General features: G+C 37.4%; 1 protein-coding gene across 1 annotated transcript in view; it reads right to left on the bottom strand.

The window, feature by feature from the left end:
• The window catches only part of LOC107632455 (pentatricopeptide repeat-containing protein At4g01570), a 30,404-nt gene extending 17,228 nt beyond the window's left edge, over positions 1-13,176 (bottom strand). The window contains exons 1-4 of the mRNA XM_088506681.1: positions 13,093-13,176; positions 10,143-10,342; positions 8,769-10,024; positions 6,068-7,271 (exon numbers count right to left, since the gene is read on the bottom strand). Coding sequence (XP_088362807.1) covers positions 6,127-7,271; positions 8,769-10,024; positions 10,143-10,342; positions 13,093-13,176 — 2,685 coding nt within the window. The 3' untranslated portion in view covers positions 6,068-6,126. The remainder of the gene's footprint in view (positions 1-6,067; positions 7,272-8,768; positions 10,025-10,142; positions 10,343-13,092) is intronic.
• Between the last annotated feature and the right edge of the window lie 13,243 nt (positions 13,177-26,419).

The following is a 26,419-nucleotide window of genomic DNA, read 5'->3' as shown; positions in this document are numbered from 1 at the left end:
CCTTGTTTCATCTACATCTTGGCCATCATCATCCTTTTCAAGTTTTGTGTTAGGGTGCATTGGTGTACCCATTGGTTTGGAATTTTCTAGGCCAAACTTTTTGATAAGTTCTTTTGCATACTTTCCTTGGTGAATAAAAGTACCACTAGGAGTTTGTTTGATTTGGAGGCCAAGAAAGAAAGTTAGCTCTCCCATTAAACTCATCTCAAACTCACTAGTCATAAGTTTTCCAAACTCTTCACACAAGGATACATTGGCCGATCCAAATACAATGTCATCAAGATAAACTTGAACAAGGAGTATATCATCATTAGATGCTTTAATAAATAAAGTAGTGTCGGTGGTACCCCTTTGAAAATAATTTTCCAACAAGAAGGCACTAAGCCTTTCATACCAAGCTCTTAGAGCTTGTCTAAGACCATAAAGAGCCTTAGTTAGTTTGAAAACATGATTTGGAAACTCTTTATCCTCAAAACCGGGGGGTTGAGCCACATACACTTCTCTATCAATAAAGCCATTAAGGAAAGCACATTTAACATCCATTTGAAATATTTTGAAACCGTTATGGGCAGCATAGGCAAGAAGCAACCTAATTGCTTCTATTCTAGCTACCGGAGCAAAAGACTCATCAAAATCTATACACTCTTCTTGATCGTAACCTTGGGCCACTAATCTAGCCTTGTTACGAACAACTTGTCCATCCTCACCAAGTTAATTTTTAAACACCCACTTAGTACCCGTAACTTTCTTACCATCCAGATGAAGTACTAGTGTCCAAACCTCATTCTTGTCGAATTGAGCAAGCTCTTCTTGCATTACTTTGACCCAAGATGGATCTTCAAGAGCTTGTTTGACATTGTTGGGCTCCATTTGTGACAAGAGGGCAAAATTGCTTGGTTCGGATTGCCTTTTGGTGGAGGATCTTGTTGTTACTCCTTGAGAGGGATCACCAATTATGAAGTCATGAGGATAACCCCTCATAGACTTCCATTCTCTAGGATTCCGAAGTGATGTTGAGCTTTGATGAGTTTCTGGTGGTCTCACTGTTTCAGTTTCTCGTGTCTGCTCAGAAGATAAAATGGAAATATCTCCTCCAATCTGACGAGATAAAACTGGGCTGGCAAAATCTTCATTCTGAATAGATTTGGGATTTTCTTTACTTGTTCCAGCTTCTTCACTATCTGAATCATTATCTATCACAGCACTGGGAATTAAATTAGAATCACAAAAAGTAACATGTATGGATTCCTCTATGGTTCTATGCTCTTTGAGATAAATTCTATAGGCCTTGCTTGTGGTGGAATATCCTACAAACATTCCTTCATAGGATTTTGGATCAAATTTTCCAAGGTTTTCTTTATTGTTAAGTACAAAGCATTTGCATCCAAAAACATGAAAATACTTAAGATTTGGAGGGGTTCCTTTCCATAGCTCATAAGGGGTTTTCTTTAACCCTTTTCTAATGATTGTTCTATTTAAAATGTAACAAGCTGTATTCACAGCTTCAGCCCATAAAAATTTAGGAATCTCATTCTCACAGAGCATAGCCCTAGTCATCTCTTGAAGGCTTCTATTCCTTATTTCAACCACCCCATTTTGTTAGGGGGTTCTAGGGCATGAAAACTTATGAGAAATTCCTAAGTCATCACAGAATTTTTCAAAATCTTGGTTTTCAAATTCTCTTCCGTGATCACTTCTTAAATGGGCAATTTTTAAATCTTTTCATTTTGAATTTTCTTGCAAAGAGTGGAAAAGGCATGGAAAGCATCATTTTTATGAGCAAGGAAAAGTACCCAACCAAATCTAGAGTAATCATCTACCACCACAAGACCATAGTGTTTACCTCCTAAGCTTTGAGTTCTTGTTGGACCAAAAAGATCAATATGCAACTTCTCTAATGGCCTTTTGGTTGAAATTCCATCTTTTGGTTTAAAAGAGGATTTTACTTGTTTGCCCAATTGACAAGCATCACAAGTAAGATCCTTATCAAATTTGATATTTGAAATTCCTCTAACCAGATTTTTCTTAACTAGCTTAGAAATTTGGTACATGCTTGCATGACCCAACTTTCTATGCCATAGCCATTTTTTAGATTCAAGAGATGTAAAACATGTCACATTTTGTTCTTTCAAATCTTCAAGAGTTAATCCATACACATTATTGCATCTTTTAGCTTCAAATAAGATATCCCCAGTTTTCTCACAAACAACTAAACAAACAAACTTCCTAAAAATGACCTCAAAGCCTAAATCACACAATTGACTAACACTAAGTAAATTATATTTCAAACCATGTACAAGAAGGACATCATTTATACAAGATGAAAATTTTTTTACCAACTTTCCCAACAGCCACTATTTTTCCTTTTGCATCATCACCGAAAGTGACAAGTCCTCCATCATATTCATCAAGCTTTATGAAGAAGGTTGTCTTTCCGGTCATATGCCTAGAGTATCCGCTATCCATATATCACATATTTTCTTTTCGTTTGGATGCTAGGCACACCTACAAAACAAGCTCAAGTGACCTTAGGTATCCAAATTTTCTTGGATCCTTTCACGTTAAACCATCTCTTATGTCCTAAGCCATTATAATAAAAAACAACCTTGTAAACTTTTTCACCTATCATCCTTTCACCAAAAAAACATTATATGGGAAAGTGTCCATTTCGGTTGCATAGTCTACAAAATCTTGGAGTTGCTGTTTTGTTAAAGCTTCTTGGGTTTTGAAATCTTGTATCATTGAAAGATGAGGCAATATTTTCAAAATTATATTTTTCAACAGATTTATGAAACCCCAAGCCAACTTTATCATAAAGAGGTTTTTGGCTAGCCAAAATTTGATTCAGATTTTCAGAACTTTGTGTAAACTTGGCTAAGTCTTCTTTAAGCCTTTTGACCTCTTTAAGCAAGTCTTCATTTCTTCTAAAATAATCAACATATGCAACGACCAAATGGTCACTTTCACAGCTCCTAAGTTGGGCTTTTAACTGCTTATTTTCTTTAACAAGATCACAAGCAGTTTCGGCCTCCCTTAGCTTTTCTTTTAAAAATCTATTTTCTGCTTTAAGGATGATAATTTGTTGTTCAAGTTCTTGATTATCCAGCAAAAAGCATCTTATTTTTTTAGAAAGATGATCTATCATAAGATGAAGAGATTCAGTATCAGGGTTGGGAACAATTACCTGCTCAACAAGATCAGCCATAAGGCATGGTTGGGACTTTATTTCAGATTCCTCCTCATCATCATCTGAGTCATTTTCCAAATCTTCCCATGAAGCCATCAGTCCTTTCTTCTTCCCTTTCTTTGGTTTTTCTTCCTTTTTCAACTTAGGACAGTCAGATTTGAAGTGCCCTGTTTCTTTACAGTTGTAGCAAGTCACCTTGCTGAAATCTCTCTTCTGTTTTCTTGAGCTGTCTCCTTTGCCTCTCTCCTTGAGCTTTACCATTTTCCTGAATTTTTTTGTAAACAACACAAATTCATTTTCAGATGAGTTATCACTGGATTCATCATCCAGAGGGTTAGTGGCAGATGAAAAAGCTATTCCTTTCTTTTTTGAATCTTTTTTTCAAATAGTTATTTTCAAAAGCAAGTAAATTTCCTCTCAAATTATCATAGGTCATAGAATCAAGACCACTACTTTCAGAAATAATTAACGCTTTTGTTTCCCACTCTTTTGTGAGACATCTCAACACTCTTCTCACTAGCACAGATTCAGAATACTTGATTCCCATAGCATCCAAGCCAATAATGATGGTGTTGAAACGCACAAACAGCTCATCAATGGATTCTCCTTCCTTCATTGCAAACATTTCGTACTCTCTGTTTAACATATCTATCTTGGTCTTTTTCACAATGGTTGTTCCTTCATGAGTAACTAGGAGTTTGTCCCAGATTTTCTTTGCTGTTGTGCAACGTGATACCCATCGGTACTCCTCAAAGCTGATAGCACAGTTGAGCAGATTGATAGCTTTGGCGTTGAGCTCCACCTTTTTTCTATCTTCATCCGTCTAACTTGCTTCTGGTTTAAGAGAGATAACTCCTTTGGCACTTGTAACAGTTGGATATTAAGGGCCTTCCAGGATGATCTTCCAAAGTCTGTAATCCACTGCTTGTACAAATATCTTCATCCTTTCCTTCTAATAGGTATAGTTTTTCCCATTGAAAATAGGAGGTCTGTTGCTTGATTGTCCTTCAGTCAGCCACTATTTTCTGCTATGAGGATCTTTACTCCAAGCTACAAAGCTTGATCTCTTTGAGACCAAGCTCTGATACCAATTGATGGTTTTCAGTGGCTAAGAGAAGGGAGGGGTTGAATCTTAGCCCCCTTTTTGAAAAGTAACACTTGCTGGTCTTCATGAGACCTTTTGATTTTTGTCTCGTCCCTAGCCACGAGACTTTTATTTTTGTCTCGTCACTTGGCACGAGATATTTTTCAGTTTTAGCTTCTGTACAGTAGAAACAGAAATGGAGTAGAGAAGAGAGAAAATTAGACCCAGATATATCCTGGTTCAGCTGCTAAGTGCAGTGCAGCCTACATCCAGTCTCCATCACAACCATGATGGAATTTCACTATAATCTTCTTGATTACAGACTGTAAAGTGCTAACCCAACTTACAAAGATATTCCCACAGAATCATGAAACACAACATAGATGAACAAAGGAACTCTGAGACCATCTATGGCTTTTTCTTTTAATTTTGCACTCTCTGCCTTTTTTCGCTCTATGGATTTTTTCACACAAACCTCACTGTTTGCCTTTTTCCATGAGACTCAAGACATGACAAAATTAAACAGAAAAAAAATACAAAATAGAATACATTGAAGGAAAAGAGAAATCTGTTAGCTCAGGTAGCTTCTGAGAACACTGTGCCTTGCACTCTCAAACTTTCTCCCTGCTCCAAACCGTGGCTGTTCCCTCTCTTTATAGAAGAGGGAAGCCTCCAATTTTGAAGCCAAAAACCAAGCCAACTTCTTCTTCTCCAAGAAACAGAACCGGTTCGGCCAGAGAGAGAGAAGAGATAACTCATGCAAAACCCAACATGCAATTACCTCTAGTCCTTCCTTGGTCATCACTCTTCATCAATCCGAGCACTCCATCCTTGGCTTGCTCTCCAAGATGGATTTCTGGCCCTTGATGTTTCATGATGATGATGGCTTCTTCTGCTCCACTTTTGCTTCCTCCCTCACGTAGCCACCCTAGCTACCTTCTGTGATGAGTGAACCCAAAAGCAGTGACAAGCCATCCCTTCAAGATCTTCTTTCCTGCTGGCCGAATCTCCTTAACCATTTTTGGTATGGAGAGGCTGAGATCTCATCACCATATCTTTCCTTTCATGGTTTAAAGATCTTAGCCACTGCATTTTTTTTTATGTTTTCTTGCCATCATTGAGATGGTCTTTAGACGTGCCTTTCCTTCTTTTCGGTAGCTCAATGTAGCTTCCATGGTTTTCTGGGTATTGTCCGAAAGAGAGGAAAGAAAGAATGAATGAAAGAGAAAAAATAAATGGAAGAGAAGCAATTAAATGAATTAAACAAATTAAGTGGAAAAAGTTGCTTTTACTTCCCTTGCTTGAGTGGCGTGCATCACAAAGCAAATCAATCATGTCACTCATACTCTCTCTCTTATTTATGTTTCTAATGCATGTATTAATTCTTCTCAATAAAACTTTGAGTTCCATCTCATGCTTAAAGAAGAGATCCGTTGAAGACATAGGGCAAATAGCAACATTTGCTTTCCTGATGGATTATTTTCAGATCATGCATTGGGGGAATAGCAAAATATGATTAACTTGGGCTTGTACCAATAATGGATCAATTTGGCCCAATAAAAACAAAACATTGTTTCAGTCTTTATGATCACAATGGTTTAACATCAAGGCTGAATGAAAATTATTCCAATGGACTTGCTTTAATATTTTTTGTTCTGTTCGGCCCATAAAGGAATCTGCACAGCAAACATTATTATAATTAATATACTTTAATCAAAAATAAATTAATAATTTTGCTGTTAATAATATTTTATCATCATCAATTTAAATTAGAGTTTTCCAAACTCATCAACAACAACAAAGCACACTGCCTGTGATCAAAGAAGGGGTAAAACACCAAAAAGGAGAACTACATTCAAGAAGCGTCATCTATTAAACTCAAAATTGATGCCTTTTGGTATCTCATTTTATCGATTTCCTTTCCCAGATAATCCAATGTCATGTCCGTTACATGGTTAGGAGGACACCCAGCATCCAACATCATTTTCAAGAACTTATACGCATCCTTCAACCGTCTTGCCTTGCTGTGACTTTCAATTAACGTATTATATGTGACAACATCGGGATTTATCCCACTGCTCTTCATTTGCTCAAAGAAGTTATTGGCCTCATCAATTCGGCCTGCCTTTTCAAGAACATTGATAAGTGTGTTATACATATCTACATCGAGATAGCCACCTTGCTTCAGCAGCCTATCAAGAATAGCACTGGTCAGATCTGCTCTTCCCATCTTTCCTAAACTTTGAATTATCATATTGTATGTTGCTATATCAGTTGGGCAAAGGTTTTCTCCCATTTGGTTCAGGATAGCCAAAGCTTCAGTGAAATAACCCCTTTTGACAAAGGAGCTCATCATAGAATTAAAAGTGTAACTCACAGGATCCACACCTGCATCAGTGAAAATTTCAAATAACTTGCAAGCCAAGCTCAACTTTCCCTTGGCCAGGAATATAGACAAGAAAGTATTCACCATATCAATATCAAAAGAATCTGGCCCCTTTTCTTGAACTCTTTGAGCACGAGAAGGAGTAAACAGCTGGGAAGTGCTAAGCAAGGACTTGGCCAATTTATCCAAGTGTGGGGATGATGACCACTCATCAAATTTGTTACCGGAACTCTCCTTGTCTTGAAAATCCGAATCGTGCTGTGAATCAAGGGTGACGTCCTGAGCATTAGTTATGAAGCTCATGACGTCACTAAAGTCTCCTTTGGAAGGGAACATTGGCGAATAATTCTTTCTCTTGCTCTTTGGGTTCTTCAAAGAAGCCTCCATTCCAACTTTCCACTTGAGAACACTAAGCACCAGATCACTCTCCCTCACATGCCTCATAAGCCTGTCCGTCCAAACCCAGCGACCATGTCTATGAATGCTAATCAAGAGCGATGTTATCGTAGTGAGATCAACAACAAAACCTCTGCTTTCCATCTCTTCCACCAATTGTAGTGCCTCCTCAAGTTGACCCTTTCGACAAAATTGCAGCACAATGATGCTGTAAGTAACTGATAAACCCATATTTCATGAGTTATTTTGTGCTTAGTTTGAGTGATTTATTCAATCCTTCACCCACTTATTCATATTAATTGCATGGTTTTACTCTCCCTTCCTTATTATGTGATGTATGTGAAAAACATGTTTCCTAAGCTTTAAAATTAATTATTTTAATTACCTTTATTTCCATTCGATGCCGTGATTAGTGTGTTGAGTAGTTTCAGATTTTCTAAGGCAGAATGACTTAAAGGATGGAAAAGGAAACGTACAAAAATGGAAGGGAAGTGCGAAACGGAGTTCCTGAAGGAACTGGCATCCACGCGATCGCATGACTGACGCGATCGCGTGCCAGAAGCAAAGAAGCAGCGACGCGGCCGCATGACTGACGCGACTGCGTGCCTTAAGCAGAACGTATATGACGCGGACGCGTGACTGACGCGACCGCGTGGCAAGGAAATGCTCCGAATGACGCGACCCTGTGACCCACGCGGACGCGTGACAGAGGCCACGTACCAGAATTCACAGAATACGCCCCCAGCGATTTCTGAAGCCCTTTTGGCCCAGATCCAAGTACAGAACACACAGATTAGAGGCTATAAAGTGTAGGAATGCATCCATTCAAAGAGAACTCGCATCTTTTGTTACTTCCCATGATTTAGATTTAGTCTTGAGAGAGGTTCTCTCCTCTCTCTCTCTTAGGATTTAGGACTTCTCTTAGTTTGTAAGAGTGACTCTCGATCCAGGTTTTATGTTTCTTTGTTTTAAACTTCCCTTTTCACTTTTATGTATTTATTCCAGCACTTGAGTTGATTATTTACTTTTATAATTTAATTTATGAATTATTCCATGTTACAAATTGTTATTTGAATTAATGATATTTGAGGTATTCCAGTTTATGATTGCTCTCTTTAATTCATGTTCCTATTGGCTTCCATCTAAGGATATTCTTATTCCAGCAATTTACTTTTCCCTTTTTGGTCTTGGTTAAGAAATTAGTAACTCAACAGTCACCAACGCAGCATAATTGATAATCGTTATCTTGCTAATTGAACTGAACTTCAATAATCCCAACTTTTTCTTAGGAAATAAATAGGATTCGAAGGTCAAACTAATTAGTCCCTTGACTTTTCTTTGCCTTAAAGGTTGACTAAGTGGAATTTAGATTCAACTTTCATTATTGTTGAGAGAGATAACTAAGTTGGACTTCCAATTTCTCTTACCTTGCCAAAAGTTTGCTTTACAGTTTTATTTATTTTAATTGCCATTTACTTTACTTGTCATTTAAATCACTAGCCTCTCACCTTCTAAACTCCGATTACAACCTTTATAGCCAATAATAAGAACATACTTTCTTGCAGTTCCTTGAGAAGACGACCCGAGGTTTGAATACTCGGTTAACAATTTTTAAGGGGTTTGTTACTTGTGACAACCAAAACGTTTGTACGAAGGGATTTCTGTTGGTTTAGAATCTATATCTACAACGCGACTATTTTTATAAAATTTTTTACTAGCAAAAATCCTAACGTCAGTAACCCCATCGACGAACTGGCCTTTCTTCTTGAGGTCGCAGAAGAGAGTATATGCAGCTTTAGGTCTCCCATTTTTAAGCAAGCCATCAACCAGAATGTTATATGTCCAGCAAGATGCCTTCGTGCCTTCTTCAACCATTTTCTCAAACAGTTGGCAAGCTTCTGTAACCTTTCTAGCCTTGAAGAGTCCATCAAGCATAGAATTATAAATAACAGGATCCGGGCGAAATCTATTATTCTGCATCTCATTGAAAATCATGGTGGCATCATGTACTCTGTAAGTCTTGGAACAACCTTGCACAAGGATCCTATAAGTGAACTCATCAGGTTCATGGCCAGATCCTTCTTTAAGCTCTTGAAACACTTTAAGTGCATCATTGACTCTGCCAACCTTACAAAGCACACTAATGAGACTGTTATAAGTGCACAAATCAAGTTCAACAGGAGAACAAGTGTGGCCGCAGGAACCATAATCCAATAACTCCTTCTCTTTCTCCTTCAGCTTCATCTCCTTGAAGAGGGTCAAAGAAGCACCAAGATCACCCCAACAACCAAATGCATAGATGCAAATGTTGTAGCCCCAAGTATCAAAATAAAAACCTTTCTTCTCTCTAAGCCTATCAAAAACTTGTTTGAACTCCACCTTCATGCTTGCTTTCCTAAGAGAAACCAACAATTCATTGGTTGTATTGGAATCAAAACCATCAGTAGTAGAATCAAGAAGCTTGAAAAAGATGGACAAAGCCAATGGGACTTGGTTCTTCCTAATGAGAGCAACGAGGACAGAGCTATAGATGTGAGGTTGCAGGTTGCTGCCAAGATCTTGCATGTAATCCAAGAGTTGTAGAGCCAAATCAAAGTTAAAAGAGAGGATGGAGGCATTGAGGAGAAGCTTGAAAGAGTGGGAATCAAGAAGGAGGGAGTCTTGATTGAGGGAATGGAGGAGGGCCGGGACATGGTGGAGGTGGGCAGGGTGGGAGAGAGTGCAGAAGAGGGTGGTGTAGGCAGCGACAGAGGGCGGAGGGGAGGAGGAATGGGAACGAGACCAGAGGAAGAAATGAAGCTTGTTGGAAGGGTGGAGAGAGGGGTTGGAGAGGACGTTGAGGATGATGGAATGTGTGAGTTTGAGAGAGGGAGAGAGGTTGCGTGTTCCTCCTGATTCGGAGAGGGCTTTGGTGATAGAGGCCACAATGAGAATGTCTCCCAGTTTTTTTGATGCACGGTTTCTTTGCCACCTGAGTCAGAGGCTCCATTCTTGATGATGCAGACAGAGAGTGGCAGAGTGCAGAGAGGAGTGGAGGAAGACGCGGTGGCTGCCAGAGAGGGAAAGGCGCTGGACGAAGATGGCTGGACGGGGCTCGACACGACGACGGCTGGACGGGGCTCGACACGACGACGGCGCAGGGGACGACGATACAGGGGCTCGACAATGGAGGGCAAAGGGGCTCGACGCGATGGCGCAGGGGTGAAGATGCTGCTACCTGCTGGCTCGATAGCAGCAAAAAATGGAAAGGAGTGAGGGCACTGGAGCCACTGGGGCTCGCCGGCGAAGACTGGAGAGTGGAGGAGAGCTAGGCAGTTTTGACTTTTAATGGAGACGCTAGGGATTATAATACGCAAGGGTATTTTTGTGATTTAGGGTTATTTACCGGTTCGATTTGGTTTAGTTCAAGGTTTTTTACTTTTTTTTATGGCAAAACCAAAAAACGAACCAAATTGAAAGCAAACAACGAAAGACTGTTCCCTCACTGAATGAAAATTCCATTTAATGATTAATAAATTACTGCATAACGAGATTTGAATCGCTGGTACTTACTTAAACTGACTCTTCCAACTTGATTTTAGTTGCTCTTAGCTCACTTGTATAGTTGTATATATGTTTTTTGGTAAAAACTCGGGTATAGTCGACTTCACGTGAAGTTGATAATTGAGAGTTGTTAAATAATTTAACTTATTTAATTAAATTTTTATCTAACGGCTCTCAACTATCAAATTCACATGAAGTCAACTGCCCCAATTTTTACCATATTCGACTATTCGTCACTTAAAATTGTATTACTCAATGAGAATCAACCTTTCTTTCCATTTTCATTCACATCTTCAATGCATCTCTTCTAATTATTTATATGGGGGAGACTCACATAAAGTTGACAAAAACAACTTTTTTTAAAGTTACTGACGTGTCACTTTATGATTGGTGTTTTATAAAACCGGTTAATAAAATTTATTTTTAAACTAGATACTTTAAATCCGGTTTGACCTAGCTGGTTTAAATAAACTGGTCCGAGTCTTTTCCTTTTTTGCCCTTTTCTTCAATCCACCAAACTACGTCGTTTTATAATTCCAAATCTGATTCTTGACTATATATACCCAATCAAGAAGAAAAACATCAATCTGAGCTAAACTGAAAAGTGAAACCAAGAAGAAAACTCAACCAAATTGGAAGAGGGATTAGCAAACCTAATGAAGTGGTGCGCGCAATCATGGAGGAAGGGCGGGGAAGTGGCTCAGTGATGGATACAACAATGGGGATGACGAGACTACTGGAATTGACGGAGGGGGAGCACCACGGCGGTGAGGATTCCAAAGAAGTGGTTTGCGCCCTCACACAATTGACTTCGCGAGAAAAAGGAGAGGATAACGCACTATATGAATGAAGCTCTTATGAAATTGATTTCTAGCTTTCATTAGATTGCTACTAAGAGAGGAGAACGAGAATGAAGTTCTTACTGGGTGGGGTGGGTAGTGAAAGGGTAGGGCTTTTTTGGGGTTAGATTGAGAGATTGGTGAGCCATTGAGATTGGGTTTGCCTTGGCTTGGGCTTGGGTTTGGGTTAGCAAGAGTCTAGGGTTAGGTTTTATTTTTTTAAGGATTTAATTGTAATTTTACATTTTTATAGATTTAAATGTTTGCCAAATAAAAATTAAGGATATATTTGTCATTTTCATAAAAAATTTAAATATGATTTGGTTCAGATTATGTAAACCGATCGGATTGAATCGGATATGATAATTATAATAAATTGATTTTATTTTGATTTATTCAAAATATTTTATTGACCAGTTTAATATTTTGTCCAATAGTAATGTAACACGTATACTGTCTTTAAAAAAAGACATTTTTGATATGTTTATCAGAGTGGTCGCCTATTTATATATGCTTGCAACAAACAACACATAACCTTGGTTAGTTATTAGTTACTGATTGCTACCATAATTTTCTAGATCATAAATTTAAACTTTGTTCTTCCGATAGAAGTCGTTGATTAAATTATGGCATATACATAGATATAAAATTGTTGACAAGCTATAAATTAAATGTGAAGCTTCACTTTCATTATAATATATAGAAAAGAAGAATATATTGTTATAATGAGCTATTATACCTAAATTTACAAGATTTTTGTTTTAATAAACTTGTTACATTAATACTAGATCTATAGTATAAAAGAGATTATTATCTATAATTAAGTTGACATCAATATATATCATAATTTTTTATATGAAATTATCTAATTATATACACAAAATTATATTATAGAATGAGACATCCAATATTAATATTATTATTGTAACACATCATCATAATATGTTCTAGCCCAACACAATTAGAACCAAAGACCCACTTGATACACTTCCGACCCAGCGAATTCCAAACCCGATTAAGTCAAGGTGTCCCCACGTAATGAGACCTCCCAAGTCCCAACGAATGTATAGACACCTGACGAGGCCAAGTGAAATGACCCACCCGATAATTTCAATGTAATAATCTTAGATTAAAAGCTCCAAAACCGGATGGAGCAACAATGATCTATTAACACAAATAACTCCCAATTGTTCTCACTTCTCACAACTAGTGGCATAACGGAACAAATCTGAAAACATTAGCAATGACTCAGTGGATGAAACAAACTGAAGAGCAATACTCGTCTAGAAGAATAATGACTCAGTAGATGATAATGTATGAAGAATTTATAGTACATATATTTTGATTCAAACTCAACTATAGTTACTACTATTCGACAATGAGCTCACATCCATCCTTCATTTCTAAATTTTGTAGCGCAAGATACAATGCAGGGGAGGGTATCACAACTTTTACTTGTCTCAGGGAAATCAAAGACCAGAGTTCTTCAGGGATATAAAGCGTATATGTGGAGAGTTTGTAAATTTTGAAGTGCGCATATAGAATCCGGAACGTTGAAGGAATCAGTTTTTGGGCATATTCTTAAATACCTTAAATGGATAAATAAGTCCAAGTTGGAAGGGACATTGCTGCAACTGTTTTTTCCAAGATCCAGTACCCGAACCAATTTGAACAAGTTAAGAAGCCATGTCCACTCACTGGGAGGAAAGTCATTGTGGTTTGGAAAAGCATAGCGATCCATGCCGCATTGTGGTTTGGAAAAGCATCTTGTATCTCATCCCAATCTTGAGTTTTCCAAGGTATTCAAGGACTACCAGATACCTTTTCTTGGTCAAGAATTGTCGCACCATTAGCTTCAGTTCATCCACACTCAAGCTAGAGACTCTAGAGTGTTCACCGTTATGCATCAAACACTTGATGAGGGCAAGCAAAAGCTCCTTAACACTGCACTCATTCGACACATAAACCCATGCACGGTATGTGCCTTATTGTTGTTTTAGAAGGTGCCTTGACCATTATTACTCTTCTTTTAAGCGGAGTTTGAAATCAAAGGGCCTTGAATTTCCTGTTGGAGACAATGAAAGCTTGGCTCCTATTTTCACTCCTCCCCCTTGTTCAGCCTCTGATATTATTTTACCAATCCCATTTGCTATCATATTCCAATCAGAAGCTTCACCTCTCAACGAACAACAAAGGAAGCTTTTGATGTTGCAAGAAACACCATTGAGCTCCTCTTTACTGTTATCTTCCTCCCCACATCACCAAGTTTGGCGGGTATGATTTCTTAGTTTTGTTTTTGATGAGTTAGGAAAACTCTAAATTAAATTGATGATGATCAAACATTATTAACAGCAAAATTATTAATCCAATTTTGATTGATATATGAATTAAATTAATTTTGCTGTGCAGGTTTTTAATTGGGCCGAAAATAAAATATAAATGATTACAAGCCCCAAGTGTGAATTTTTGCTTAGCATTGGTTCAAATATTAATCAATGAAGTTTGGCTGAATTATTGATCTTGTGTTGGGCCAGACTTAATGCTTGTGGTTACAAGCCCAATTATAAATCTTTGCTAAGTGATCCAATACTTAGTCTGAATCAAAATATTATTGGGCCAAAATCAATATTGTTTCTACCAAGCCCAATTTTAATTTTGATGAATGTTTCCATGCATGATCCGAATCCAAAATGCATCAGGAAAGCAAATGTTATCACTTGCCTCATGCTTTCCAACGGATTCCATTCTTTTCTTTGGGATGGATTTCAAATTTTAATATGCAAGCATTGGAAACATAAGTGAGAGAATATGGGTGACATGATTGATGTGATCAATGCAACACGCCACTCAAGCAAGGGAAGAAAAAGCAATTCACATTAATTTGTTTCATTACAACTAGTTGCTTTTACTTTAACTCTACATTCTCTCTCATCTCTTTCTTCTTCTTCGGTCATTGTCCAGGAAACAATGGAAGCTATGTTCAACTACCAAAAGAAAGAAGAAGCTGCATGCATCAAGACCATCAAGCTAATGATGGCAAGAAAACATACTAAAATAAAAATGAGTTGTGGCTGAGATTATCACTAAATATGGATAGATTTGGTGAGATAATCTTGAGCTCTTCATGCTCAAAAAATGAAGAAGAAGATTCGGCCAGCAAGGTGAGATTCTTGGAGGAGATGGCTTGTCTTTGATTCTGCTCAACCACCACAGGAAGTAGCTAGAGTGGCGAAGTGATGGTAGAGGTAGAGATTGAAGCAGATGAAGTCATCATCATCATGAAGCATCAAGGGCCAGAAATCCATCTTGGAGAGCAAGCCAAGGATGGAGAGCTCGGATTGATGAAGAGTGATGACCAAGGAAGGACTAGAGGTAATTGCATGTTGGTTATTGCATGGTTATCTCTTCTCTCTCTGTGTGGCCGAACCGGTTTCTTGAAGGAAGAAGAAGTTGGCTTGGGTTTTTGGCTTCAAGTGTGGAGGCTTCCCTCTTCTATAAAAAGAGTGAACAACCACTGTTTGGAGCAAGGAGTTAGAAGTAAGCAGTGAGAGTGCAAGGCACAAGATTCTCATAGCTACCTAAGCTTACAGATTTTCTTCTCCTTCAATGTATTCTGTTTTGTATTTTTCTGTTTAATTTTGTCATGTCTTGAGTCTCATGGAAAAAGGCAAACAATGAGGTTTGTATGAAAAAGCCATAGAGCGGAAAAAGACAAAGAGTGTAAAATTAAAAGAAAAAGCCATAGATGTCTTAGAGTTCCTTTGTTCATCTATGTTGTGTTTCATGATTCTGTGGGAATCCCTTTGTAAGTTGGGTTAGCACTTTACAGTTTGTAATCAGATTGATTATAGTGAAATTCCATCATATTTGTGATGGAGACTGGATGTAGGCTGCACTGCACTTAGCAGCTGAACCAGGATATATCTGTGTGTAATCTTCTTCTCTTCTCTACTACATTTCTGTTTCCGCTGCACAGGAGCAAAAACCAAAAATATCTCGTGCCAAGTGACGAGACAAAAAGAAAAGTCTCGTGGCTAGGGACGAGACAAAAGAAAAATAGTCTCGTGTGAAGTGATGAGCTAAAAACAGAAAAGTCTCCTCTAAGTCCAGCAAGTGTTAGCAAGCGAAAAGGGGGCTAAGATTCAACCCCCCCCTTCTCTTAGCCACTAAAACCATCAATTGGTATCAGAGCTTGGTCTCAAAGAGATCAAGCTTTGCAGCTTGGAGTAAAGATCCTCATGGCAGAGAATAGTGGTATAAATGTGGTGTCCTATAATCTGACTGAAGGTCAATCAAGCAACAGACCTCCTCTTTTCAGTGGAAAAAATTATACCTATTGGAAGGAGAGGATGAAGATATTTGTACAAGCAGTGGATTACAGACTTTGGAAGATTATCCTGGAAGGGCCTCAATTTCCAACTACCACAAGTGCAGAAGGAGTAGTCACTCTTAAACCAGAAGCAAGATGGACTGAGGAAGATAGGAAGAAGATAGAATTAAATGCCAAGGCAGTAAATCTGCTAAACTGTGCTATCAGCTTTGAGGAGTACCGACGGGTATCAAGATGCACAACGGCAAAGAAAATCTGGAACAAATTGCAAATCACCCATGAAGGAACCACCATTGTAAAGAAGACTCGGACAGACATGTTGAATAGAGAGTATGAAATGTTTGCAATGAAGGAAGGAGAGTCCATTGATGAACTATTCGAACGGTTCAACGCCATCATTGTTGGCTTAGATGCTCTGGGAATTACAAATTCTGAATCTGTGCTAGTGAGAAGAGTGTTGAGATGTCTCACAAAAGAGTGGGAAACAAAAGCTTTAATTATTTCTAAGAGCAGTAGCTTAGATTCCATGACAGTTGATGATTTGAGAGGAAATCTTCTTGCTTTTGAAAACACCTATTTGAAAAAAGATTCAAAAAAGAAAGGAATTGCTTTTTCTTCTATGACTAACCCTCTGGATGAAGAATCCAGTGATAACTCCTCTGAACATGAATTTGTGTTGTTTGCCAAAAAATTCAGAAAAATGATGAAGCTTAAAGGCAAAGGCAGCAGCTCAAGGAGAGTGAAGAAAGACCTTAGCAAAGTAACTTGTTACAGCTGCAAGGAAATGGAGCATTTCAAATCTGATTGTCCCAAGTTAAAGAAGGAGGAGAAGCCGAAAAGAGTTAAGAAGAAGGGACTGATGGCCTCATGGGAAGACTTGGAGAATAACTCAGATGATGATGATGAAGAAACCGAGACCAAGTCACAACAATGTCTCATGGCAGATCACATAGATCAGGTAGTCTTTCATAACCCTAACACTGAAAATCTTCATCTTATGATAGACCACCTTTCTGAAAAAATAAGATGTTTTCTACTGGAAAATCAAGAGCTTGAACAACAAATTACCATTCTTAAAGCTGAAAATAGTTTTCTTAAAGAGAAAGTAAGAGAGGCCGAAACTGCTTGTGATCTTGTTGAGGAAAATAAGCAGTTAAGAGCCCAAATTAAGAGCTGTGAAAGTAACTATTCTGTTCTTGCATATGTAGATTGCTTTAAGCAAAATGAAGAGTTGCTTAAAGAGGTTAAAAGGCTTAAGGAAGACTTAGCCAAGTTCACCCAAAGTTCTGAAAATCTGAATCACATCTTGGCTAGTCAAAAACCTCTTTATGACAAGGCTGGGTTGGGGTTTTATAAATCTGCTGAAAAATCTCATTTTGAAAATATTGCTTCATCTTCTAATGATACAAGATTTCAAGATCCCACCTACTTTAACAAAACAGCAACTCCAAGATTTTGTAGACTATGCAACCGAAATGGACACTTTCCCATTCAATGTTTTTTTGGTGAAAGAATGATCGGTGATAAGGTTTATAAAATTGTTTTTGATTACAATGGCTTAGGACATAGAAGATGGTTTAACGTAAAAGGATCCAAAAAGATTTGGATACCTAAGGTTACTTAAGCTTGTTTTGTAGGTATGCCTAGCATCCAAAAGGAAGGAAAATATGTGGTATATGGACAGCGGATGCTCTAGGCATATGACCGGAAAGACAACCTTCTTCATAAAGCTTGATGAATATGATGGAGGGCTTGTCACTTTCGGTGATGATGCAAAAGGAAAAATTGTGGCTGTTGGGAAAGTGGGTAAAAATTTCTCATCTTGTATAAATGATGTTCTCCTTGTACATAGCTTGAAACATAATTTACTTAGTGTTAGTCAATTATGTGATTTGGGTTTTGAAGTTATTTTTAAGAAGTTTGTTTGTTTAGTTGTTTGTGAGAAAATTGGGAATGTTTTTCTTGAAGCTAAAAGATGCAACAATGTGTATGGATTAACTCTTGAGGATTTAAAGGAACAAAATGTAACATGCTTTACATCTTTTGAATATGAAAAATGGCTTTGGCATAGAAAATTGGGACATGCTAGCATGTACCAAATTTCTAAGCTAGTCAAAAGGAATTTGGTTAAAGGAATTCCAAACATCAAGTTTGATAAGGATCTTACTTGTGATGCTTGTCAATTGGGCAAACAAGTAAAATCCTCTTTTAAATCAAAAGATGGAATCTCAACCAAAAGGCCATTGGAGATGTTACATATTGATCTTTTTGGTCCTACTAGAACTCAAAGTTTAGGAGGTAAATACTATGGCCTTGTGGTGGTAGATGATTACTCTAGATTTGGTTGGGTACTTTTCCTTGCTCATAAGAATGATGCCTTTCATGCCTTTTCCACCCTTTGCAAGAAAATTCAAAATGAAAAGGATTTGAAAATTGCACATTTGAGAAGTGATCATGGAAGAGAATTTGAAAATCAAGACTTTGAAAAATTCTGTGATGACTTAGGGATTTCTCATAATTTTTCATGCCCTAGAACCCCCCAACAAAATGGGGTGGTTGAAAGAAGGAATAGAAGCCTTCAAGAAATGACTAGGGCTATGCTATGTGAGAGTGAGATTCCTAAATTTTTATGGGCTGAAGCTGTGAACACAGCATGTTATATTTTGAATAGAACAATCATTAGAAAAGGATTAAAGAAAACCCTTTATGAGCTATGGAAAGGAACCCCTCCAAATCTTAAGTACTTTCATGTTTTTGGATGCAAATGTTTTGTGCTCAATAATAAAGAAAATCTTGAAAAGTTTGATCCAAAATCCTATGAAGGAATGTTTGTTGGATATTCCACCACAAGCAAGGCCTATAGAATTTATCTCAAGGAGCATAGGACTATAGAGGAATCCATACATGTTAATTTTTGTGATTCTAACTTAATTCCCAGTACTGTGATAGATAATGATTTAGAGGGTGAAGAAGCTGAAACAAGCAAAGAAAATTCCAAATCTGTTCAGAATGAAGAATCTGCCAGTCCAGTTTTATCTCGTCAGATTGGAGGAGACATTTCCATTTTGTCTCCTGAGCAGGCACGAGCAACTGAAACAGTGAGACCACCAGAAGTTCATCAAAGCTCTACACCTGTCCGAAAGCCTAGAGAATGGAAGTCCATGAGAGGTTATCCTCATGATTTCATCATTGGTAATCCCTCTCAAGGAGTAGCAACAAGATCATCCACCAAAAGGCAAACCAAACCTAGCAATCTTGCTCTCTTGTCACAAATAGAGCCCAACAATGTCAAACAAGCTCTTGAGGACCCATCATCGGTTAAAGCAATGCAAGAGGAGCTTGCTCAATTTGACAAGAATGAGGTTTGGACACTAGTACCTCATCCGGATGGTAAGAAAGTTACTGGTACTAAGTGGGTATTTAAAAATAAGCTTGGTGAGGATGGACAAGTTGTTTGTAACAAGGCTAGATTAGTGGCCCAAGGTTACGATCAAGAAGAGGGTATAGATTTTGATGAGTCTTTTGCTCCGGTAGCTAGAATGGAAGCAATTAGATTGCTTCTTGCCTATGCCGCCCATAAAGGTTTCAAAATGTTTCAAATGGATGTTAAGTGTGCTTTCCTTAATGGCTTTATTGATAGAGAAGTGTATGTGGCACAACCCCCCGGTTTTGAACAAAAAGAGTTTCCAAATCATGTTTTCAAATTAACTAAGGCTCTTTATGGTCTTAGACAAGCTCCAAGAGCTTGGTATGAAAGGCTTAGTGCCTTCTTGTTGGAAAATCAATTTCAAAGGGGTACCACCGACACTACTTTATTTACTAAAGCATCTAATGATGACATACTCCTTGTTCAAGTTTATGTTGATGACATTGTATTTGGATCGGCCAACATTTCCTTGTGTGAAGAGTTTGGAAAACTCATGACTAGTGAGTTTGAAATGAGTTTAATGGGAGAGCTTACTTTCTTTCTTGGCCTCCAAATTAAACAAACTCCTAGTGGTACTTTTATTTACCAAGAAAAGTATGCAAAAGAGCTTATCAAAAAGTTTGGCCTAGAAAATTCCAAATCAATGGGTACTCCAATGCATCCCAACACAAAACTTGAAAAGGATGATGATGGTCAAGATGTGGATGAAACAAGGTATAGGGGAATGATAGGTTCACTCATGTACCTCACCTCCTCTAGACCAGATATTGTCCAAAGTGTGGGTATATGTTCAAGGTTCCAATCTCACCCAAAAGAATCCCATCTCACGGCTGTTAAATGCATCATTAGATACATTAAGGGAATTTGTGATTATGGATTATAGTATCCTAAATCTAATGACTTTTGTGCAGTAGGGTTTTGTGATGCAGATTTTGCAGGAGATAGAGTGGATAGACGGAGCACATCCGGCATGTGTTGCTTCCTTGGAAGCTCACTCAATATGTGGTCAAGCAAAAAGCAAGCCACAGTGGCTTTATCCACAGCTGAAGCAGAATACATTTCCGCATCTGCTTGTTGCACTCAATTAATTTGGTTAAAAACACAATTAGAAGATTACAAATTAAAAATCAATAGTATACCCTTACTCTGTGATAATATGAGTGCTATAAACATTTCAAAAAATCCTGTTTTGCATTCAAGAACAAAGCACATTGAAATTAAATATCATTTCATTAGAGAACATGTGCAAAAGGGAACTATTGATATTCAATTTGTAAAATCTGAAGACCAAATTGCTGATATTTTTACAAAACCCCTCTGTGAAAACAGATTCTGCACCTTGAGAAAAAGTTTGGGAATACTTGATTTAAGTTTCATTGAAAATTTGTGAAATTTTAACTCTGTTTAGTTTTGTCTCGTAGGTTAGGATGAGATAAAAATGCAGGCTTGAAGGAGGAGCTATGATCAAGGGGGAGACAACGCAGATTTAAAATTTTCATGGGCCCCACCTAATAATTCCTGACCCCACCATGGCAGTTTAGTTAGTCATTCTCTCTTTGAAAAATAAAATCACAAAAACCCTTGGATTGTCTTTTCATATCTTTTTGGAAGTGGTTATTGTCAAATCAAATACCTCTTTCCATCTAATCCCTTGATTTAAGGCAACAACTTTTCAGTTTTTGATTTCAAAAATTAGAAAGGGAATCATTTTGGGTAATAACTACACCATAATGGTCATTAATCGTCCACTAATGGTCATTACCTCCACCAAATTCTCTCTCTCTAATCCACATTTAATGTGTCACTCACCTTGCCTCTCCCTCACTCAATTCCGTTACTTCATCAACCTTTCATATTTCATTCTTCCATCACCATGAAAAAGAAAACCGCGCCAAGAAAGAGTGAAAGAATCCTTCTCTCTCAAAAACCATCAACCCCTCAAACCCACACTCACATCCACATACATTCTACTTCTTCATCTTCTCCCTCACCCCCAACCAAGCACACCGAAGCCATGAGGAAGAAAGTAATAGCACAGAAGAGTTCCGGAAGAAGAAGAAGCGGAAAAAATAAGGAGCCCCGCATTGAAGAAGAGGAAGAATCTCATACCTCGCCCACTCATTCACCACCACCTTCATCACCAAAGAAAACTACCCCCGGAAAAAGCTCACAGAAGACCAAGGGGTTTGCACTAAATGACACCACCGAACCTCCAAATTTGGAATCCTTGGAATTCAGAAACAAGTATGGCAAGACTCACTCCCACTTTGATCCGAGCAGATTCAACTCTTGTACCTCTTTTGAGTTTCACAATGAGGTTATGGAAAAACGTTATTTGTGTGCAACCTACCTTGTCAGTCTCGATACTCTCACTAACAAAGGCATCAACATCTCCTCTCTGTTTGAAATCCTCAACTGGAAGCCACTTCTTCTCATTCAGAAACCAGTCTATCCTGGCCTAGTCTGAGAGTTTTACGCCAATATGCGACTCATTGACGGCACTCTTCATTCCTATGTCAAAAGGGTTCAAATAGCCATTGATTCTGAGACCATTGGAGCGGCCCTGGGCTTCAAGGATGAAGGACCGCGAGCGTACATGGTAGACAAATGGGATACACAAGTCGGCGTTTCATACAAAACGGTTCTTCAGCACATTTGCGAGAATCTTTCTGGTTGCATGGAACGATTCCAACCCACAAAGCTCTAGGACCAGTCAACTCTCTGATTCACCGAATTATCACCCATATTCTGACTCCCCAAAGCGGCTCACACAACCGAATAACATTTTCTGACTGTCTCATATTATTTGCTTTGGTTACCTCCACTCCGATATCCTTTGGCTATATTATGATTAGGCATATGTGGGATTCTGTTAGAAGCACCAAAAAGGCTAACCTGCCTTATGGTATATTTTTAACTAGAATTTTTGAATATTTTAAAGTTGATCTGTTGAATGAGGCAGTAGAGAACAAAGTATCCTCAATCAGAGGAGGAGGAGCGACTAAGGGAACCAAAGGGGGAAAATCTGTTGCATCGGATAATGACAATGAGACCAGGCCAGAGTCTTCCAAAACAGTCAAATCCATCAAAGAGATTTTGGGTGAATTCTCAAACATGGCAGAAATGATGATTCAATCTCACAAAGAGGCTCGCAAGCAAGCTTATGAGAGCGAGAAAGCTTGGAAAAATTACAAAGAAAGGGTCGACCTGATGCTAGAAAGTCTTAAGAAGGATCTGGGCGATAATAGTGAAGAAGGCGCTGAGGACTCTGCCTTTCATCTATCAGATGATTGATGACTGTTGTTTTATGTTCTTTGATATTGGCATGATTAGGCTCAATCTTTCTTTTGTAGTAGCATGACTTGATACTCACTGCTCCTTGACACTTTGACATATTTGGCATTTTATGAATATTTTGTTGCATTGCCAATGTTTTCTTGCTGCAGGTACATAATGCCCCTTGATACCAAAAGGGGGAGGAAAATAAAATTCCAAAATTGAAACTGGAACAGGGGATGAAATTCTATGAGAATTCATGATCACCTCTGTTGATGATTAATGCACTTGTTTTTGGTGCATGATGATGCATTCAGTTTATGCATTTGGTTTATGTTGATTGATAATGCAATTGACTAACAATGCCATTGTTTGATGTTGGTAAAATGTGTTTGCTGTGCTTGTAATACATCTTGTTTACCTTGATAAAATAATTTATTTTTGGCAGTTTCTTTAGTCTTTAATGACGAAAATTGCTGTGTTTGATCATGATTGAAAAATATTTTTCCTAAGACAGCTCTGATTTATTGAAAAATATTTTTTGAACAGCAAGATTTTTGCCAAAAACAGATTTTGGTTGATTATGGTGTTGTTTGAGCAGTAAATCAGTTTATGATATCAAATGAGTTTTCATTATCAATTTAAAACTGCTCATAAATCAAGCATTTAGCATCATATAATATGCTAAATAACATTGTTCTTGAAGCTTGATTAAAATGTTACAGGTTAGTGCTTCCCTTGGTAAAATAAGTATACATCAAGGAGGAACCATGTGACATTTAGAAAGGGGGAGAAATTCAATCTTCAAAGGGAGTACTCATACTCAATTTTTTTTAAATTTCTTTCCATTTCAATTTTAATAATGTTTGTCATCAAGGGGGAGATTGATGAGTTTGGAAAACTCTAAATTAAATTGATGATGATCAAACATTATTAACAGCAAAATTATTAATCCAATTTTGATTGATATATTAATTAAATTAATTTTGCTGTGCAAGTTTTTAATTGGGCCGAAAATAAAATATAAATGATTACAAGCCCAAGTGTGAATTTTTGCTTAGCATTGGTTCAAATATTAATCAATAAAGTTTGGCTGAATTATTGTTCTTGTGTTGGGCCAGACTTAATGCTTGTGGTTACAAGCCCAATTATAAATTTTTGCTAAGTGATCCAATACTTAGCCTGAATCAAAATATTATTGGGCCAAAATCAATATTATTTCTACCAAGCCCAATTTTAATTTTGATGAATGTTTCCATGCATGATCCGAATCCAAAATGCATCAGGAAAGCAAATGTTATCACTTGCCTCATGCTTTCCAACGGATTCCATTCTTTTCTTTGGGATGGATTTCAAATTTTAATATGCAAGCATTGGAAACATAAGTGAGAGAATATGGGTGACATGATTGATGTGATCAATGCAACACGCCACTCAAGCAAGGGAAGAAAAAGCAATTCACATTAATTTGTTTCATTACAACTAGTTACTTTTACTTTAACTCTACATTCTCTCTCATCTCTTTCTTCTTCTTTGGTCATTGTCCAGGAAACAATGGAAGCTATGTTCAACTACCAAAAGAAAGAAGAAGCTGCATGCATCAAGACCATTAAGCTAATGATGGCAAGAAAATATACTAAAATAAAAATGAGCTGTGGCTGAGATTATCACTAAATATGGATAGATTTGGTGAGATAATCTTGAGCTCTTCATGCTCAAAAAAGGAAGAAGAAGATTCAGCCAGCAAGGTGAGATTCTTGGAGGAGATGGCTTGTCTTTGATTCTGCTCAACCACCACAGGAAGTAGCTAGAGTGGCGAAGTGATGGTAGAGGCAGAGATTGAAGCAGATGAAGTCATCATCATCATGAAGCATCAAGGGCCAGAAATCCATCTTGGAGAGCAAGCCAATGATGGAGAGCTCGGATTGATGAAGAGTGATGACCAAGGAAGGACTAGAGGTAATTGCATTTTAGTTATTGCATGGTTATCTCTTCTCTCTCTGTGTGGCCGAACCGGTTTCTTGAAGGAAGAAGAAGTTGGCTTGGGTTTTTGGCTTCAAGTGTGGAGGCTTCCCTCTTCTATAAAAAGAGTGAACAACCACTGTTTGGAGCAAGGAGTTAGAAGTAAGCAGTGAGAGTGCAAGGCACAGGATTCTCATAGCTACCTAAGCTTACAGATTTTCTTCTCCTTCAATGTATTCTGTTTTGTATTTTTCTGTTTAATTTTGTCATGTCTTGAGTCTCATGGAAAAAGGCAAACAGTGAGGTTTGTATGAAAAAGCCATAGAGCGGAAAAAGGCAAAGAGTGCAAAATTAAAAGAAAAAGCCATAGATGTCTTAGAGTTCCTTTATTCATCTATGTTGTGTTTCATGATTCTGTGGGAATCCCCTTGTAAGTTGGGTTAGCACTTTACAGTTTGTAATCAGATTGATTATAGTGAAATTCCATCATGTTTGTGATGGAGACTGGATGTAGGCTGCACTGCACTTAGCAGCTGAACCAGAATATATCTAGGTGTAATCTTCTTCTCTTCTCTACTACATTTCTGTTTCTGCTGCACAGGAGCAAAAACCAAAAATATCTCGTGCCAAGTGACGAGACAAAAAGAAAAGTCTCGTGGCTAGGGACGAGACAAAAGAAAAAAAGTCTCGTGTGAAGTGATGAGCTAAAAACAGAAAAGTCTCCTCTAAGTCCAGCAAGTGTTAGCAAACGAAAAGGAGGCTAAGATTCAACCCCCCTTCTCTTAGCCACTGAAACCATCAGTTTTTGCTGTGTTTCACCACTAGCTGCATTGTTTGTGTTCATTCTCACAATTTCTTTTCTGTCTATGCGATCTTGTGCCATATCAATATTATAACCCTATTAGTTCATTTAGCAAGTAATAATTTTAAATTCTAAATCTTAAATTTTATTAGTAATGATATTGATAGATTGATGCTGAACTATTTGGTTGTTTTTTTTTTTTTTGGGGTAAATAAATTCTTAATTGGTTGATTCATTTTGAACCTCACAAGGTGCTAATAAATAAATATTTGTAAAAACAACATATATTATAAACAATTATTTAAAATTGAATGTGAGATTCCTCATTCTAATACTTGATTTTAACTTTCAATTTTAACTATTTAATATGAAGTAAATTAAAAAAAAAAAAGAAAAGGGAAAGACCAGACTAAAAATTATGGCAAAGTGGCAGTTATTTATTGACTATCCACAGAAGTAATACGGTCTCTCCATGATAAGACTGATCTTAGTTTCAAATTAGCTTTCCAATGCACAATAAAATGTTGGAAAATTATCTTTACTGATTTTGTCAGAAGTGAAACTTCAAAACCACATTTGAGATGCTTTAAGTGACATTATGTTCTTTCTTGTGACTCAAAAAAAACCCAACCCAATACAAGTTCATTCTGAAAAAGGCAACCAATCTGGACAAGAACAGCAATCAACTATCTCTCTAGCCTTTCTCCCGTGTCTGATTATTTCCAATGATGAATATGTATTAAAATATGAATATGAGTAGTCTAGAAACCGTTCTATATAAGTTGAATCACCCATTAGTATCAGTTTAACTTTTTATAGGTTAGTTATTAGTTGGTTACTTCATAAGTCTCTATAAATGGCATTACTGAGTGAATCATCTGAATTGAAAAATTCACTTATCTAATTAATAGAATCTGTATGTGCAGGATGAATTGAACGATGATGACACGATAGATGATTTGTTTTTTATATATAACTAATTTGACATAATATCATGATTTTTTTTATGTTAAATTGTCCAATTATATATTAATTATAATATAAAACGGGATGGACATGCAATATTAAAATTATTACTAAAACTTTATATTTTATCAGATACAGTCGTACAAAAAGTTATAACATACCTGAAATAGATAAATATTGTAATTATTTTGAAGATTTTAACCATGGCAATGGCATTTGAA

This window comes from Arachis ipaensis, chromosome B3, assembly GCF_059453495.1.
Source record: "Arachis ipaensis isolate K30076 ecotype BB chromosome B3, ASM5945349v1, whole genome shotgun sequence".
Lineage (NCBI taxonomy): Eukaryota > Viridiplantae > Streptophyta > Magnoliopsida > Fabales > Fabaceae > Arachis > Arachis ipaensis.
The sequence above is the reverse complement of the archived record's forward strand: the minus strand, read 5'-3'. Positions and strand labels throughout refer to the sequence as shown.